Genomic DNA, 17167 nt, shown 5'->3' on the forward strand with positions numbered 1-17167 from the left:
TCCAGGGATGGGGCATCCACCACCCGATTGCCGGTTTATGTGTCAGTGTATTTCTAGCTTCCTGTCACTTGTCAATACTTAATTCTTTCAGGTGTTTGGCTGCTTATGTCCTCCTGAAAGACTTGTGCACCTTCCCCAGTGGTTCAGAGCGGTGAGGTGTGAGAATCATAGATTGGTTGGAAGAGACCTTAAAGCTCACCCAGCTCCTACGCCTTCCACTAGAGCAGGTTGCTCCAAGCCCCTGTGTCCAAGCTGGCCTTGAACACTGCCAGGGATGGGGCAGCCACAGCTCCTCTGGGCACTCTGTGTCAGTGTTTCTCTTTAAGAACTATTCAGAATCAAACCAAAATGAAATCTTTTTAAAATATAAGGAGGAAGCATTAACTTGGGGCCTTTGAGAAAAGTATTTCGATGTTTGACCTATCTCAGTTCACTGGAGATACCCATTCTCCCCAGATCTTAACTGTAGACAAATGTTTATCCTGATCATTGCCAGTGCGTGGACTTGGCTGTGCTCTACCTTTCCACGCTCACTAGGTAGCCCCAACACGTGGGCATGTGAAGGGGTGGAAGCTCGTGAACTTTTATCTTCTGAAACGTCTCATGAGAGTAACAGCGGCTGTTAGGTGTTCTTGGGCACATGTTTTAGAACTTTCAGTGGTGGTCAGTGTTTGGAAGAAGTGACAAAGTCCACTGCTGAAGAGCAGAGGTGTATGAAGTCAATACAGCAAATCTGGGACATGAAATCTTTTCAGAGAAACATAATCATCAAAGGGCTTTTATGGCTGACCCAGCTGGGGTGAGGGGTTGTGCTGGATGTCTGTTTGCTGTGCTGGATGTCTGTTTGCTGTCCTGGGTGTGGAACAAGCCAAACCACTGCCCAGGATGTGTCGAACTTGAAGCCTGGCTACATACCATCGGGATCCTTGCTGTCCTTCCACACTTGAGGAGTTTGGGGATAATGAAACAGCTTAGGAAGGAAGAGCCCACTACAGCGAGGTTTGCAGCCAGTTTTGTTCAGTGGTTTGTGCTTGCTTGTTTGTTTGGCAAAGAAAGCTCAGGTTAAATGAGTGAGCTTACATGTCACATCTTCCAGTTGAAGGACCTTCTGGAGTCGTGGTTTCAGTTGACAATATGATCTTTGTTGAGGCAAAGCTGTCCTACATGGGAAACAGAACAACTCGTGCAAGGTAGGAGAATTGAAACCACTCCTATGACAGTGCAAATAAACCTTTTCCAGGCTGTGCTTTGCCAACTGCTGCAAATCTGAGGTTCCTTCCAAGCAGCGTTCAAATGAAAACTGAAAAGTAAGTGTAGGGACAGCCTGCGTCTTGCTCATTTCTACTAGGAAAACTCTTTGGGAGCCATGAATTGGGAAGGCTGAGAACCGTAGAATCAACTTGGCTGGAAAAGACCTTTAAGCTCACCCAGTCCAACCGTTCCCAGCAGTGCCAAGTCCACCACTAATCCCTGGCACTGAGGCCTCGTCTACCCGGGGTGTGAACACTTGCAGGGATGGTGACTCCAGCACTGCCCTGGGCAGCCTGTTCCAATGGCTGACTGCCGAGGAACAAGAAGCATAAGCAAGTCCCTGCAGCTCTGCCTGGAGCAGGTTCAGAAGTTGCTGCCTTACGGATTGTCCCCCCTTTCCAGCAAAGTTGCACTGAGCCTGTGTGTGAGAACCAGGCACTGGCTTTGACATTGAACCAGGCACATCAGCTGTAGCTGCCCCATGGGCTGGAGGGGCAGGGGTGCTCCTGGCGAGAGGGGTTTCCACAGCATGGGTCAGCCCTGGGGCCTGCGCGCTGCTCTCTGGACTCTCTCCAGGGCTCTCTGGGCTCTCTCCAAGCTGAAGGCTGACTTGTGCCCTCTGCTTATCTCCTCAACCGCGGCACTCGCCTCTTTCCAAAAGCTAAATAAATTGGCATTACACAATAGAGTGGGGGTGTTTGCAAGTCCTGTTAGAAATCCATACCCCCTTGAATGGGTTTGCTGGGGAAGGAATGCATTAACTTGTGCTCACAACTGTAGCAACTCTGGGTTATGCCAAAGTTAGACTTTCTAAAGCTTCTCTGAATGACAGTTAATAAAGGTGGTGGAAGGCGGCCAGTGAAAACATAAACCATGTTTGTGCTTCTGCAAACCTCGTGAGGACTTCTGACAAGGGCAGGTAGTGACAGGGGGAATGGAACCTGCCAGAGGGGAAGATAGAGATGAGCTCTGAGGCAGAAGCTCTTCCCTGTGAGGGTGCTGAGGCACTGGCACAGGGTGCCCAGAGAAGCTGTGGCTGCCCCATCCCTGGCAGTGTTCAAGGCCAGGTTGGACACAGGGGCTTGGAGCAAGCTGCTCTAGTGGAAGGTGTCCCTGCCTGTGGTGGAGTGTTGGAGGTGGAGGAGCTTTAAGGTCCCTTCAACCCAAACCAGGCTGGGATCCTGTGACTGAAAAAAACCAGATTCCAGCTCTGTGGTGTGCAGTGAGAAGCTGCCCCGGTTCCAGGCAGTGGGCAGGACGCAGTCCTGTTTGTTTCTCGTTCTTGCTGACTCAGCCTGGCTTGTACCTCTAGAACAAATGTCATGATGGTTTCTTGAGGAATGTGGGTGATTTCCAGCCAGCGTTGCTCATGCCCCACTCGTGGCTGTGCAGCACCCACAGGGTAGGTCCTGAGGGGGCGCTGTGGGGGCACGGAGCTGCTGCAGCCCCGCAGGGGGTGCCTGCGCTGGGTGCTGCTGGGCAAGGCATGGCCGGGGCTTGCCTGACCCCTGGTAATCATTAACATCCTTTGCAGCCGGGCAGCGAGCACAGCTCAACTGTGGCTCTTGTCACTTCTGGCCCATCTGTCAGTGAGGGGTAGAACTGCTTTTCAGAAAAACCAACCAAACCACCCATAGCTGTGGTTATTTTAACTTCAGAAGTAGCAGGAACACCTATAGAGTGTCTGCATCGATGCCTCTGCCTTCATTAAAGGGCTGCAATAGGATAAGGAGTGATGGGTTTAAACTAAAAGAGAGAGATTCAGGCTGGATGTGAAAAAAAATTCTTTACACTGAGGGTGGTAAAACCCTGGCACAGGTTGCCCAGAGAGGTGGAGGATGCCCCATCCCCAGAGACATTCCAGGCCAGGCTGGATGTGGTTCTGGGCAACCTGATCTAGTTGAGGATGTCCCTTCTCATTTCACGGGGTTGGACTAAATAAGCTTTGAAGGTCCATTCCAACCAGAACTGTTCTATGAGTTAAAAAAGACCTGGATGTGTTTTGGAATAATGAGACAAAGTACACTAGAGAGGCAGGAGGGAAACCCTGGTCTGTCTGCACTGGTTTGTGGCACTGACAGGCTTTCTCAGGCTGGTTTCCAGGTAGAGGAAATGGAGCAGAAGCTGTCTGTGTCTTCTATTGTGCTTTATGGGGAATTCCAGATAAACAGAGAGCTGGGAATAGGTAGGTGATTTAAACCAGCACTGTGTGGGTGCCACTGGGCTGAAGGGAGAGTCCTGATGTAACTCTTTATGGACTGGTATCTGAGCAGCACTGGGGGATTGCAGCGTGTTGTGGGAACGCTGTCTGAGCACTGATGCAGAAGAATTGATAAATGATGTTCTAAATCTGGAAACTACTGGATGCCCCTGAGGAGCGGAGTGCAGCTCAACTTGATCCCGCTTCTAGTCTGAATCACTGTTACACATAGTAGGGCAAATGGATTTTCTGCAAGGTTATTGCTTGGCAGTTTCAAGGCAAGAAAACTTGGATGTAAAAACTGACCGAAGATGAATAGGCTGATGATAAAGCAAGAAGAGAAAGATAAATGCAGCATCAAGGTACATTGAGAGGTGGTTTTCCCCTAAAGTGTCCTTGAGCATTTCTGACCTCCAGAGCCTCAAAAAAAAAGTGCAACAGTTCTTCTCATTTTTCTTGAAGATACCTGTGATGTCTCCATCCTTCTAGTCACCTGAAACCTCCCGAAGAGATGAACCTGACAATGATATTGTCCAACTCCTTTAGCACTGGTGAATGTAGTGCTAAGAATCCCAGCCTGGTTTGGGTTGAAGGGACCTTAAGATCATCAATTTCCACCCCCTGCCACGGGCAGGGACACCTTCCACTAGAGCAGCTTGCTCCAAGCCCCTGTGTCCAACCTGGCCTTGAACACTGCCAGGGATGGGGCAGCCACAGCTTCTCTGGGCCCCCTGTGCCAGCACCTCAGCACCCTCACAGGGAAGAACTTCTGCCTCAGAGCTCATCTCAATCTCCCCTCTGGCAGGTTCAAGCCATTCCCCTTGTCCTGTCCCTACAGGCCCTTGTCCAAAGACCGTCTCCAGGTTTCCTGGAGCCCCTTTAGGCACTGGAGCTGCTCTAAGGTCCCCCCTTCAGGAGCCTTCTCTTCTCCAGCTGACCCAGCCCACCTCTCTCAGCCTGGCTCCGGAGCAGGTGAAGCATCAGATTCTTTCGGGCTGTGCAGGTCAAGCTTCCTTAAGCAGTCAGTCCTGGTTTGGTTAAGTGCAGGTATTGTAATTCGGAATGTCAGCTCTGCAGTGTTAGCAAGTGACGTGCTTTCTGAAAGTTCACTGGGATGCTTATTGGGCTCATGTTGGCAAAATACTGACCGTGCTGCTTTCAGCTGCCCTTGTCTGTTGGTGTAGTTGCAGGATGTGCATTGAGGAGGGAATGACTAAGCTGCACACAGCAGAGTTTGTTGCACAACTGAAGGTAGAGGTGAAGTGTAGGATAAACAGTGCTATTGCAGCAATCCCTTGGTTTGTGTATGGCAGGGTACATTTGTTCTTCAGCGAGGTGGGTGCTCAGCAAACAAACTTGTGCCTGTCACTCTCGCCCTCACGCTAGTTAGGAGTGTTTGTTGCACGTCACTTCATAGTGTTAAGTGTTTGGTGATCATTTATGGGGTAACTAGGCAACATTTTAAAGACAAACACCAAATCTAAAGGCGTGCTTCATCTCTGTAACCAGATCTCTTCCCGTGCTTATCAGTCCAGCAGGACTGAGCTTGGGGTTGAGGAATGGCAGATTGTCAGACAGCCTGCGAGCTCTGTAACGCTGTGCACCGTTTATGACCCAGTGCTGTGAGTGCTCTCACAGCAGCAGAACCTGTTCTGTTGGGCAGGTCTCTTTGCTCCAGGCAGTGACCTATGTTCACTAACTTGTCAGGAGTTCAGTTTTCAATGTCCTTGGATAGATGAATATTTGAGCTTGTTCACCTGCAGCAGAGGGCAAATCCACAACAGATCTTCCAAGCCTGGCATCCACAACAAACAAGGCTGTTGAGCAGGGAACCAAACTGTTCTTGGTTTATGCTCCATGGCACCTGGGTGTTTAATACTGTCTAAAAATACACAAGAACCCTCCAATCCCACTGCATTGCTGCCTCTTTTTAGAAAGACAGTTCCTCCCATCTGAGAAATAGCAAAGAAGTTGCTTCTTTCACCCCAACAAAAGCAGCAACTTTGGCTCTGCTGCAGAAACAGGGCTGGTGTTTTGTTGTTGCTGAATAGGTGCTTCATGCTCTGGAGAGAGAACAGAAAAGCTGTGTCAAATACAATGATCCACAAGAGCCTTGTGCTTGGCTTTCAGGCAGGTCCCTTGATGTACCTGCAAACAAGAACCACTTTTCTCTCCATCACTACCTGAGGCTGGATGTGCTGCAGCCCATGGCTTGCTCTTCAGCTGGAGCTGGGGAAGCAGGGCACGACTTGCACACACCATTTTCACTGCTTTTCTAGAATGAACCTTTTTATCTCAGCACACTTCATGTTCTTACCTAAATAAAGGCTGCATGCGAAAGGGAAGATGCTGAAGGGGTTGTGGGATTGTGGGAGAGCCAATGTTTGTATGGCAGTTACTGTCTTTGACAAGAATTGTAGATGCTGTTGAAGCAATGGGAGATGGGTTAAACCTGACAGCAGGTAATCCAGCTGTGGGGTTGTTTTCATAGATTTGTGTGTTTGTGTCAAGCTCAAAAAATGGCTATCCAGTTGGGATAGCTCCAGTTGTCTTCTTCCATTCATTCAGAGTCAAACTGTGAGGGATAAAGGCAGATACGGGCATTTGCTGTGCTTAAAATACCAGTGTAGTAAAAGAGCAAGTGGAGCAGAGACAGTTGCAGGGGGTGGGCATCCCTTTACTTTTAAGCTCTGTTCTGTGCTTGCCGTGCCACTGCCTTTGAGTTTCAGTCGGAAACTTGAGGACAGATTCTTCCTCTTCTGTTTGATTGTCCTGAACCAATCCGTGAATGACTCCAGTGTGAGCACAGCAGAACTAAGTCAGGCTTTGGAGAGGAACTGCCTTGTTACATACAGTAACTCTTTTGTAGGCAGACTCTATAGCTTTGAGCTAGGACTTTAGAGAACATCCTGCCTGAACCAATTACCCAACAGTGTAGTGAATGTACATCTGGAGCCTGCCATGGAGTTAACAGTGGGTTTGTTAGGTCTAGTCTGTTAGGAGGCGAAAGAGGCTTCTGTAGTTTGGGAAGGAATGTGGGGTGATGTTTTGTATCCTGACAGTCAAAACTTCATGCATTTTATTATACATACATAGGAAGGGAAACATCAGGGTCTGTTGGGCCTGGATTTTCAAACCAGAAGCCATGGCAGCTCTCCTGTAGCCAGGCATCAGGGTGGTTTGAGGAGCTGCCAGTGGCTGTCCCCAGAGCATGTCCCTTGGAGCAGAGCAGGTTTAAGAGAGCGTAGAGAAAACCAGCTTTCAGAGCTGCCATCTTTCTTGTCCTTTCATTCTGGTCTTTCTCCTTGGCCTCTCTTCAAAGCCTTTGTACTGTTCAGTGCTGTACATGGGAGCTTCCCTGATGTGGCTGCTGCTGCTGCATCCATGAGATGTCTTTGGCTCTACAGCAGGAGCTGCTCAACACTGCAGCGGGTCTGGCCTTGGGGTGCAAGAGTCTGCTGTTGGGTGGAAGCAGGAGGAGGAGGAGAGCAGGAGTGAAAGAAATGCTTCGATGTCTGGGACTCGACCATAACCAGGGGAGATTTAGGTGAGGTATAAGGAAAGAAATCTTCCCTGTGAGGGTGCTGAGGTGCTGGTACAGGGTGCCCGGAGAAGCTGTGGCTGCCCCATCCCTGACAGTGTTCAAGGCCAGGTTGGACACGGGCTTGGAGCAACCTGCTCTAGTGGAAGGTGTCCCTGCCCTGGCAGGGGTTGTAACTGGATGAACTTTAAGGTCCCTTCCAACTCAACTATGATTCTGTTATATGGACACAGGTTTGTTTCACACCTGTGAATCAGGTGGGGAAGCTGTCTGCTAATCCTTCTTGGACTGAACTCTGTATCCTAGAAGGGATACTGATCCTCGCATCACCCGTTGCTCCCTTTCCATGGTCAGTCAGAGTGTTGTGATCAAGCAGAAGGTGTGAGCTTCACACCTGAGCAACATAAAGCTTGATTTTACTTATTATAACGTAATCCCTTACAAATTACCAGTTGAAATGGAAAACCTGTTTGAAGTTCTGAGCTTCAGAAGATTGTTGTGTGTGTTTGGAGCCAGCTGAAGTGTGAAAGCAAGATCTGCCTGATGCACACTTCTGAACAAGCAGTTGACCTCATTGAAAGCCCTGGCCGAAGCAGGGGGTGGAGATCACCTTTACCTGCACCCTTTGACTTTCTGCAGGTGTCTTTGAATGCTTTATTACAGAGATTTTAATACAGAGTGTATGATGTTGAAATACTCTTTAAGACCCTGTCATTACGGAGCACCTCTGGCAGGGTACAGCTGACCTTCAGGCATTCCTTGCTGAGGTCACGAGCGTGGCAGTGGGTGACACAGAAGTGCTGAGTCTCCTCTTCGTGCTGTTCCCCCGCGTGTCTTTGACAAGTCTTTAATGACTGAGCTAAGTTGTGGCAGCTCTTCAGGCCTGCAGCTTCATTTAAAAAGGAAAACAGAAACCCGTAAAGCCCTTGTTTGGGGCTGTCAGTGCTGCTGCCACGTGTCTGCTCACTGCTACTGTGTGCTCAAACTCTGCTCTTACTTAATGCTGAAAGATTTTAAATGCTTTGGCTAATGTGGGAAAGGATTCATACAGAATAGAAAACGTTGGGGCAGCTTTATCTGGAAATCCCAGCCTGGTTTGTGTCGAAGGGACCTTAAAGCTCCTCCAGCTCCAACCCCCCACCACGGGCAGGGACACCTTCCACTAGAGCAGCTTGCTCCAAGCCCCTGTGTCCAACCTGGCCTTGAACACTGCCAGGGATGGGGCAGACACAGCTTCTCTGGGCACCCTGTGCCAGTGCCTCAGCACCCTCACAGGGAAAAGTATAAAAGAGTTTATTGTGGATGATTATTAAATTCAGCCCAAATTTTGGCTTTATCATATGAAAGGGTGGAACTTTTAGAAATGTCTCAGCTGTTGTTTGGGGGGTGTGTGTGTGTGTGTGTGAACTGGGACTTTTAAAGGATTTTATTAGTATTGTTTGAAGGAATCCTTACACTTGTTAAGCTAAATTTTAAGGAAAGTGTCTTGGAAATTCCAGGAGGGTGCAAACAATCAGCCTATAACCACGTTTGTTCTTGTTTTTCAGACCGTGAGGACCAATCCATTCTTTGCACGTAAGTGAACACTTTTCCTTTGGGCATTTCTGGAAATCTGGGTTGTGGAAGGGGTCTTGGATACAGCTCTGGGAGTTCACCCTTGGTCTTTAACCTTGAGTGGCAGTGCCTGTGGTTAAAGATGTGGCATGAAGTGATGATTAATATGGGGATATGTTATTTCAATGCAGTCATTCACCTTACTGGAAGTTTTATAGGCATGTTCCTTAAAAAACATAGTTGAAAAATGTCAGATCCGAATCAGAAACAAAGGGCTCTAAGCAGGGAACATCTGTCTGAAATGCTGGTTTGTAACTACTCATCGTGTAGCACGATCATGTGAGTCAGAAGGTGGTCTGGAAACCCCACTGAGCAGCAGCTTAGTGTTGGATCTGCTTCACATGGGGAGCTCTGAAGCAGCTGACACCAGGGTTTTGCTGTGAGCACCTCCATTTGTCCCACCTAGGACCAAACTTCCAGCTTCAGCTTAGCTTCCCCTGGGATCTGGATGTGCAGCGTATGCTCAGTTAGCTGAGCTGATCTATCTTTGGGCTGCTGTTAAAAGGGGATCCAGTTTCCCCTCCTGCACAGGCTGTGTCTCTGCAGCCTCTCGTAGTGCACTGGGGGTTGGCAACCAACGCAAGCTCATTCTGGGCATGAAGCTGGCCTCAGAATGATGCTTTCCAGCAGTTCCACTCCCGGGTCTGCACTCTGTGGCTCAGAGGGGCAAGCACTAGCCTGGAGCAGGAGGTATGACCATGCAGGGGGGCAACTGTCCCTGGTGGCAGAAGTCTGGGCTTAGGGTGGTTCATGTGTGCTGTGACACCACACTTGGGCCTGTTCTGAAGCTGCTTGGTGCAGTGGTGGGTAGAACTTGACATCTAACAGGGGGAGGGAAGGTTGGCACCTCCCTGCCTCCGCCTGGGTTACGTGGCAGAGGAGCACGCCGTGTGCCAGGCAGTGCGCGCTGGCTGTGCTGAGCACATCCTGCTTCCCAAAATAGCTCCATGGTCCGATTCACTGCTGAAAGAGACCCGGCGTCAGTTTCCTCCTTGACTTGAAGGGATTCAAATCTTCATCTCCTGCTTCCTACAAAATTGCCTGAACTCCCAGACTCTATACAAGGCTGAAAGTGGATCCTTTCAAGCCACGCCTTTTTGAACTATGGATACTGTGAACGCAAGATTCGTGGGGCCTGAGGACACAGAAGCAAATACAGTTCTACAGCCAAGATAAAAGTTAATCCAGTTAACAGAGGCTTGTCTACATCTGTGGTTCCTGCTCTTGGTAGGACTGCTGTTCTCATGTGATGACTACTTCATGTGCAATGTACAAAACAGCCCTCAAAGCAGGGATGGGATCCCAGGGTGAAAAGAAATGCTTTGTTCTTGTGTGTTTGTGGATATTTTGACAGTATGTGCTTGCCCCAGGGGAATTTTTCTGAAGTAGCTTCATGTTTGGTGCCTATGCATGAACCTTGCCCTCCTTTACATGGTTAGCAGAGACCACAGAGGTTGCAATGGCAGCACTGCAGGATTTCGGGAATGTCTGATCTATTCATTTGCAAATGGGAAAGCCTTTAAGTTCTCCTGCCTTCAGTTTTATTGTTACCTCACCGGTCCGGTCACCAGGAGCTTTTGATCCTTCTGTACTGAATGGACAACTGAACCCTATTTTATATCTGGTACCACACACTTCAGCACAAGTATCTGCATGTGGGGATAGGTTCCACACCTTGGCTAGGCAGCTGAGAAGCTGCTCGCTCTGCAGCCCTTTGCAGAGAGAAGCTTGCTTCCACACAGTAAGGGATGTGCAATGGACACGTGTCCTTAGAGGCAGACCTCAGAATTGGACCACATCCAGTACTGAGGTGTGGAGCTCCCAGGGGTGGCCCTGAGGACATCTCTTCTGGTGGACATGTGAAATGTCTGGTGACAAATCTCCACTCCATGTAAGATTTCAGCAGCAGTGGATGATGCAGCTCTGAAGGATTTCAACACTGTCCTGGGATCACAAAACGGGATTGAAACTATTACTACTGTGAGCCTGGGCAAGTTTTGTTACCTTGGAATTCAATGTCTTTGTGGTACCAGTGGGAAAGGCTACACGTAACAGAAGAGTGGCAGAACCTTTATAAGGCTGAGAGGGAGCAGCAGATTCCTGGCTCCGCTGGCTGCCTGGCTGCTTTGACTGGAGTTTCCTTCTGAAGTACTTACACAGAGGCATGAACTAAAGCAAGGTTAAAAGGATCAGTGTCACTGGCCACTGTTTACAAGGAAATACAAGTTTCCTCAGTAATGTGGACACATTGTGGCCTCAGAAATATCAAGGGTGACACCTCAGATCTCCAGCCTGGATGTACAGCACCAATGACCGTCTGGTCTAGGTCTTAGCTTTTGGGACTATGAAGACACACCATGTGATGGATGCTGGGGCCCCTGGTGTTTCTGTCATCATGAGCACTGAAGATCCACCATAGCCCAGGAGACCTTGCTAATGCTGCCTAATGATCAGCACCATTTAGATCCTGACTAGAAACAGGATAATAAAAAGGGCTTAACCAGACTGCTGCTCAGGTTACTAAGCACTTTCCTCTTAGAAGAGGTTTGTCTTAAGCTGGTTACAGCTGAGTCCATTTCAGAGAGAACCATCAAACCCACTTGTATTCCCCTGCATGTATCTTTTGAACAAGTAGACTCTGAAGGCAGCTGTGGGGCTGCCCCTGACGTGGCTTCCTTCAGGGGAGAGCTGTATCCTTGTGTCAGGTTTGTGTTGCATGCTCAGCACTTGACACCTGGGTGGGATGTTAAATCCTTTTCATGAATGGGACAAGGCTGTGGCAAACTCCCTTGTGTAGCAGACTGAAGGGAGGTCTCGTGTTTTGATCAGGAGCAGGCTGGTGTCCAGGACTTCTATTGCGTTGCTGATTCTGTGGTTAGGAGGTAAACTCTGTGTATGTCCCTTCCATGCCGCTGGAATGACAGGTCTTAGACTAAGAAGGTGGAAGGAGTGTGTTTTAACCACACCAGAGGTAGTTTCAGAACCTCCTTTGGCAGTTCATAAAAGGCTTTTGTGACATCTTCTTACCCCAAACTAGTCTCAGGACCTGGATAACCCGATTGACCCTCATTTTCAGTAGAGCTAAAAGTCCTCAGAGTACTTTTTCTGTTCTCCATGGGGTGGTTCAAGCTAGTGAGAAAGCAAACATCCCCTGACATGTGTGCCTTGTGGGGTGCCTGCCATTCTGTCTCTGACTGCCTTGACTGTAATTGTCTCCAAGGTGTCTATTGAGACAAGTCTCTCGCTGCTTGATGAAGGCCCACTTGGGCAGCATCTTCACCTATCTCCCTACCTCCGGTGATAAAGTTTGCTGGATTTTTGCCTCCCATGGCCTTTAGAGTAGGGGGGACCAGCTCAGCTCTCAAGTAATAGTATGTGAACAACACCTTACCAGGTCTCTGGACTCATCCCCTTGTTCCTCTTGACAGCCAGGAGTGCTGCTCTCAAGGGCGTTCTTGGATTGGTGCTGGGTCAAGCCTTCAGATTTAGTTTTGGCTCTTCCTCTTCAGGGACCATCTCTTCACTGCTTCCAGGTGCCTTCCCTTGGTTCTACCTTAGTGAATGTCTGATCCGTTCATACTTACCGTGGGAAACCTTTAAACACTCTTGGTTTTGCCTCATTTGCAAGACAAACTGAAGCTTTTGGACCTTCTGGACTCAACAGACAACTGAATCCTGATTTTCATTTGGTACACATGGTGGTTTTGTACCCTAGGCATGAAAGTGTGTGACTTAGATCTGGGGTTGAGGCTGTTTCATGGGCTTCCCCTGTCCAGATCTTTAGGGAATACCACTCTTTCCCTGACCCACTCTTCTAGGAAACAGGGAGCTGTGTTTGGACCCAGTGTGAAGCTGCGGGGTGGTGAGTGTATTCTCCACCATCACACACTGTGTGCAGTGGGCTAGCCTCATGGATGACTCTCCAAGCAGGCGTCTTGTCAGGTGTCAGTTCTGAGGGCAGTGGGATTACTTGGAGGTTTCCTGTCTCAGCTTCATTACCTGCTGATGTTCCATAAGGAGTTCTGCATAAACTGGTGATCTGAAAGTTCGGAATGTGTTCTCAAAGTCAAATTTAACACCAGGAGAGGAAAACTCCCCTTGCTGCTGCGTTCCCTGGGTGCTTGTCTCAGCAGAACATCTTGTCCTTCACTGAACATGGAAGCTGGTTCTTCAGGAGGGTATTACTCACATTGCCAGCTGATGGGGCTGTCATTCAGTTCTCTAATCCAGACCTGGTGACTGACACAGATGAATTCCTGCTCTTGTTGTAGAAATAAGAGTTGTCTCTGAACACAAAATGCTGTGCTGCCGCCTTCTTCTTTTGCCACCTTCTGTTCTCTTCCCCTTCCACCCTCGATCCTTTAGGGAACCAAATATAGACAACTGCATCGCCACGGAGACTGCTGACAGGGCTTTATTCGGAGCTAATGGCAGATAATATGCACCGACTTCCTTTCTTCTGCTCTTCTTTGTTTCACTGTGCCCCCCACCTTTCACTCCACCACATCTGGGCTTGTAAATGGTTAGTACCTGAGCCCCAGAGACAGAGTTTGATGAAATTCCCTATTATGGACAGGCTTTTCTTGAAGTGAACCAGGAGTCATTTTTCCATGTTCATTCTGCTCTGCTGAGCCCCCACCTGGAGTCCTCAGTACAGGAAGGACACGGGCCTGTTGGAGAGGGTCCAGAGAAGGGCCACAAAAATGATCAGAGGGATGGAGCACCCCTCCTGTGAGGAAAGGCTGAGAGAGTTGGGGTTGTTCAGCCTGGGGAAGAGAAGATTCCAGGGAGAACTTATTGTGACCTTTCTGTTCTTAGAAGGGACCTATAGGAAAGGTGAGGAGAGACTTTTTAGCAGGGCCTCTGCAGTAGGGTGAGGGTGATGGGTTTAAACTAAAAGAAGGAGATTCAGGCTGGACGTGAGGAAGAAACTTTGTACAAGGAGGGTAGTAAAACCCTGGCACAGGTTGCCCAGAGAGGTGGTGGCTGCTCCATCCCTGGGGACATTCCAGACCAGGCTGGATGTGGTTCTGGGCAACCTGATCTGAAGATGTCCCTGCTCATTGCAGGGGCTTGGACTGGATGAGCTTTGAAGGTCCCTTCCAACCAACCTATTCTATGATTCTATGTCCAGAAGCACTCGTATCTGCTCCATGGATCAGTCTTGCTTTGTTCATGTAGTAGTGATGCAGTTTCTTACGTGCCCTTGGCCTTCAACTAAGGAACCCTCAGTTGCAGGTACAAACAGCTGCAGTTCCAAACCCACGGGGCAGTTGATCAGACAGGGGTTATTGCCTGGTTACAACGGGATGGGAGGAGCTGGGTGAACACTGATGGTGGTAATTTGCTTTTCTCTTGGCAGTTGCCCGGTTGGCTCTGGGACTGCCAACCACTGGCAGACTGTCACTCAAGCTGCTGGAACTCCCATGCTTTGTGGGTGAGTTCATCAAGCTTCCCAATAAAAAGCAAGCCCCAAACGCAGCACCTCTCTGGGAAGCTGGGCTTAAACCTCATCATCCCCCTTGGCTGGAGTGCAAGTGAGAACTTATTTAGGATCTTTCCTCTGTAAATTAGTAGTTTGCTGAAAAGAAAGGCAAATGTGTCATTCCAGCAGCTTCCTGCTTCTGCTAGTCCGGGATCAGCCTCCATTAACCCAGGATCCAGGGAAATCAATCCCAGAAGAGTGGTGCTGGCTTTTCCCTGTGCACCCACCTCATGGTGGTGACTCCTGTAAGATAAGGAGTTGCAATGGATGGGTCTGCAGGCTTTTTCCTTGGGGAAGATGCTGCTGCTGACCATTCCCTGCTGTTTGTTGCTTCTCTTTGATTACTGCTGTTTGTCAGCATTAGGCTGGGCTGTTCTCCAGTAGGATTATTCCTACTGTTGGGGGCTGTTGACCAAGAGGGAGACATTTCTGTTGTGGTATCTTAGAAACATTCTAAGAACATTGAGGCTGTTCAACCTGGAGAAGAGAAGCTGCGTGGAGACCCCAGAGCAGCTTCCAGTGTCTGAAGGGGGCAGCAAGGATGCTGGAGAGGGACCTTCATCAGGGACTGGAGTGATAGGACAGGGGTGATGGGTTCAAACAGAAACAGGGGAAGTTCAGGTTGAATCTAAGGCAGAAGCTCTTCCCTGCGAGGGTGCTGAGGTGCTGGCACAGGGTGCCCAGAGAAGCTGTGTCTGCCCTAGCCAGGTTGGACACAGGGGCTTGGAGCAACCTGCTCTAGTGGAAGGTGTCCCTGCCCGTGGCAGCGGTTGGAGCTGGATGAGCTTTAAGCTCCCTTCAACTCAAACCATTTCTGTGATTCAAACCTTCCCTGGCCTTGTTGTTTAGCTGCAAGGCAACTGCTGGGAAGTCAAATACAAAAATGTGCTGCCTGGCACTTTTTTTAGCTGTTACATTCTAGATTGGAGAATGTTACCACAAGCTTCTGGTATTCTCAAAACTGAGACTGGGTTTGATAAACAGTCATTTGGCAGCCGTTTGCAGCCCCGCGTGGATATCTAATCTGGACTGGCTGCAGGAGGAGTGGTGGGGTGTGGAGGAATAGAGGCTGCTTAGTAAAGGACAACAGCAGCAAATACCAAGCATTTTTGTATACAACCTCTGGCTGGAGCCCAGCTTGTAACATTCCCTGGATAACTGGTGCTGAGAGGATGGGAAGCATCTAGAGAGAAATGAAGGAGCTATAAAGCAGCCGTGTGAATAGTAAAGCCAATTAGTGACTCTAGTTCAGACTCTGTTACACCTCTTTGTTTCAGCACATTAGGCAGGTGATTAAGGCAGCCTGTAATGACAGGTCTTGACTGTAAATATCTGTTAACTTGTGACGGGAAGATCTGCTCAGTTGTGTCTGAGAATAAGTGTCTCTTCTGTTGTTTGCAACTGCTGTTGTGAGAACAAAAGACCCTCTTTCTTTCGCAGTTACTTGTCCCTACAGCCCCTGGAAGTGCTCACTGCCATGTGCTGTGTGTCTGAGTGGTAGGAACGGGGCGCTGCCGGCTGAGGAGCTGCAGCAGCAAGTCGGGACTCCTGCACCTGGGGCACTTGGGCTGAGAACTCACCCAGGCACTGAGGTGATGACACCGCTTCGCTTCTCTGCAAAAGGACCTTCTGCTTCCAGCTGAACTTCTCATCCCAGGGCTTGTTCCTGAGCCGGAATGATAGAAATAGACTGAAACACTAGATATTGGGAAAGATGCTTCCCTGTGAGAGTGCTGAGGCACTGGCACAGGGGGCCCAGAGAAGCTGTGGCTGGCTCCTCCCTGGCCGTGTTCAAGGCTATGTTGGACGGAGGGTCTGGGAGCAAGCTTCTCTAGTGGAAGGTGTCCCTGCCCGTGGCAGGGGTTGGAACTGGAGGAGCTTTAAGGTCCTTTCAACCCAAACCAGGCTGGGATTCTGTGAAACTCCTGGAGCAGAGGACAGGTTCGAGTGATCCAGGCACCCAGCATGGAAAATCCTGGCTTCTTTGGTTAGTTTTCCAGTAATTTAAATCACAGAGATGGTCTGCAGTGGGCTGGACGGCACTAACAGCTCCTGACCATCCTAAATACTGCTTCTCTTTGCAGATATTGTTAGTTTGCAGCAGACTTTTTGCGCAGGTAACAAGATGAAGAGAAGTCTCCAAATTTCAAAGCTTCCTTTGTACATGTGGGTTTGTGTCCGTCTGTCCTGTGTGACTCTTGACTCTGCGCATTGCCCGTCCTGTGTAGCCCTGGTCTGCTGGTGGGATTAATGGCCAGCCAGGTGGTGGTAGAAGGGTGCCAGTCCTTGCAGTGGCGCTTCAGGAAGTGCCTTCAAACTAATCTGACTTCCCTCAAATCCTTTGCTAGTTCAGGAAGAGGTTGTGGTGTTGCTTTGTCCTGCCATGCTGTGTGCTCTACCCGTCACAAGATGTGTAGGTGCTTCAAACCTGCCTGGAAATCAGGAAAGCAACCATTTCACCACTGTTTTCCTGTAGAACAGTATCTTTCCTTAGAATAGGTCTTTCCCAGGAATGTGTTTGACCTGTTCTGGAATAACAACTACCACTGTGAGTGGGCTGAATGGGACAAGAGTGCTGCTCTTCTGGCAGTCAGTGGACCGTCTTCAGTTCCTGCCCACGAGTCCTCTCCTGCTGTGTTTGCTGTGCCTGTTCTCTGGATGGCAATCTCTTCAGAGAGGGAATACTTTTTACTTCTGTGCAAGAGCTGGGCAAGTTCCTCAGGAAAACACTTGCAGCTGGTTGAGAAGATCGTCACTGATTTTTGTGAACCACATCACAGCTGAGATGTTTCCCCCAAGCAAACTCCTGTATCACGGCAGCTTCACAGGCAATGGATTGAAACCCATGGCAAAAGTCAAAAGTGCTCATGCCAGCTAAGCTTTTTCTGTTTTAAATGTGCTTGAAGCTTCAGAGCAGAGGCTTTGCTCCAGGGAAAAGCACTTCAACTCTGGATACTGCGTAAATTTTGTCCTTTGTCTCTGTAACACAGTTTGGAAGGGAGAGATCCTTCAGTTAATTGATGGAATAACCTCGTGCCTCCAACTTGAGACTGTGGAAGAAGGTGATTTGCTTACG

General features: G+C 49.2%; 1 protein-coding gene across 3 annotated transcripts in view; it reads left to right on the top strand.

Annotated features, from left to right (window-relative positions):
• MYH10 (myosin, heavy chain 10, non-muscle) overlaps positions 1–17167 on the top strand; it is a 90845-nt gene that overhangs the window by 19681 nt on the left and 53997 nt on the right. For all 3 annotated transcript variants that reach the window (XM_010015918.1, XM_010015919.1, XM_010015920.1), the window contains exon 3: positions 8540–8567. In XM_010015918.1, the coding sequence (XP_010014220.1) occupies positions 8540–8567 (28 nt within the window). The remainder of the gene's footprint in view (positions 1–8539; positions 8568–17167) is intronic.

The sequence above is a fragment of the Nestor notabilis genome, unplaced genomic scaffold (assembly GCF_000696875.1).
Source record: "Nestor notabilis isolate BGI_N333 unplaced genomic scaffold, ASM69687v1 scaffold4586, whole genome shotgun sequence".
In the NCBI taxonomy this organism is placed as follows: Eukaryota; Metazoa; Chordata; class Aves; order Psittaciformes; family Psittacidae; genus Nestor; species Nestor notabilis.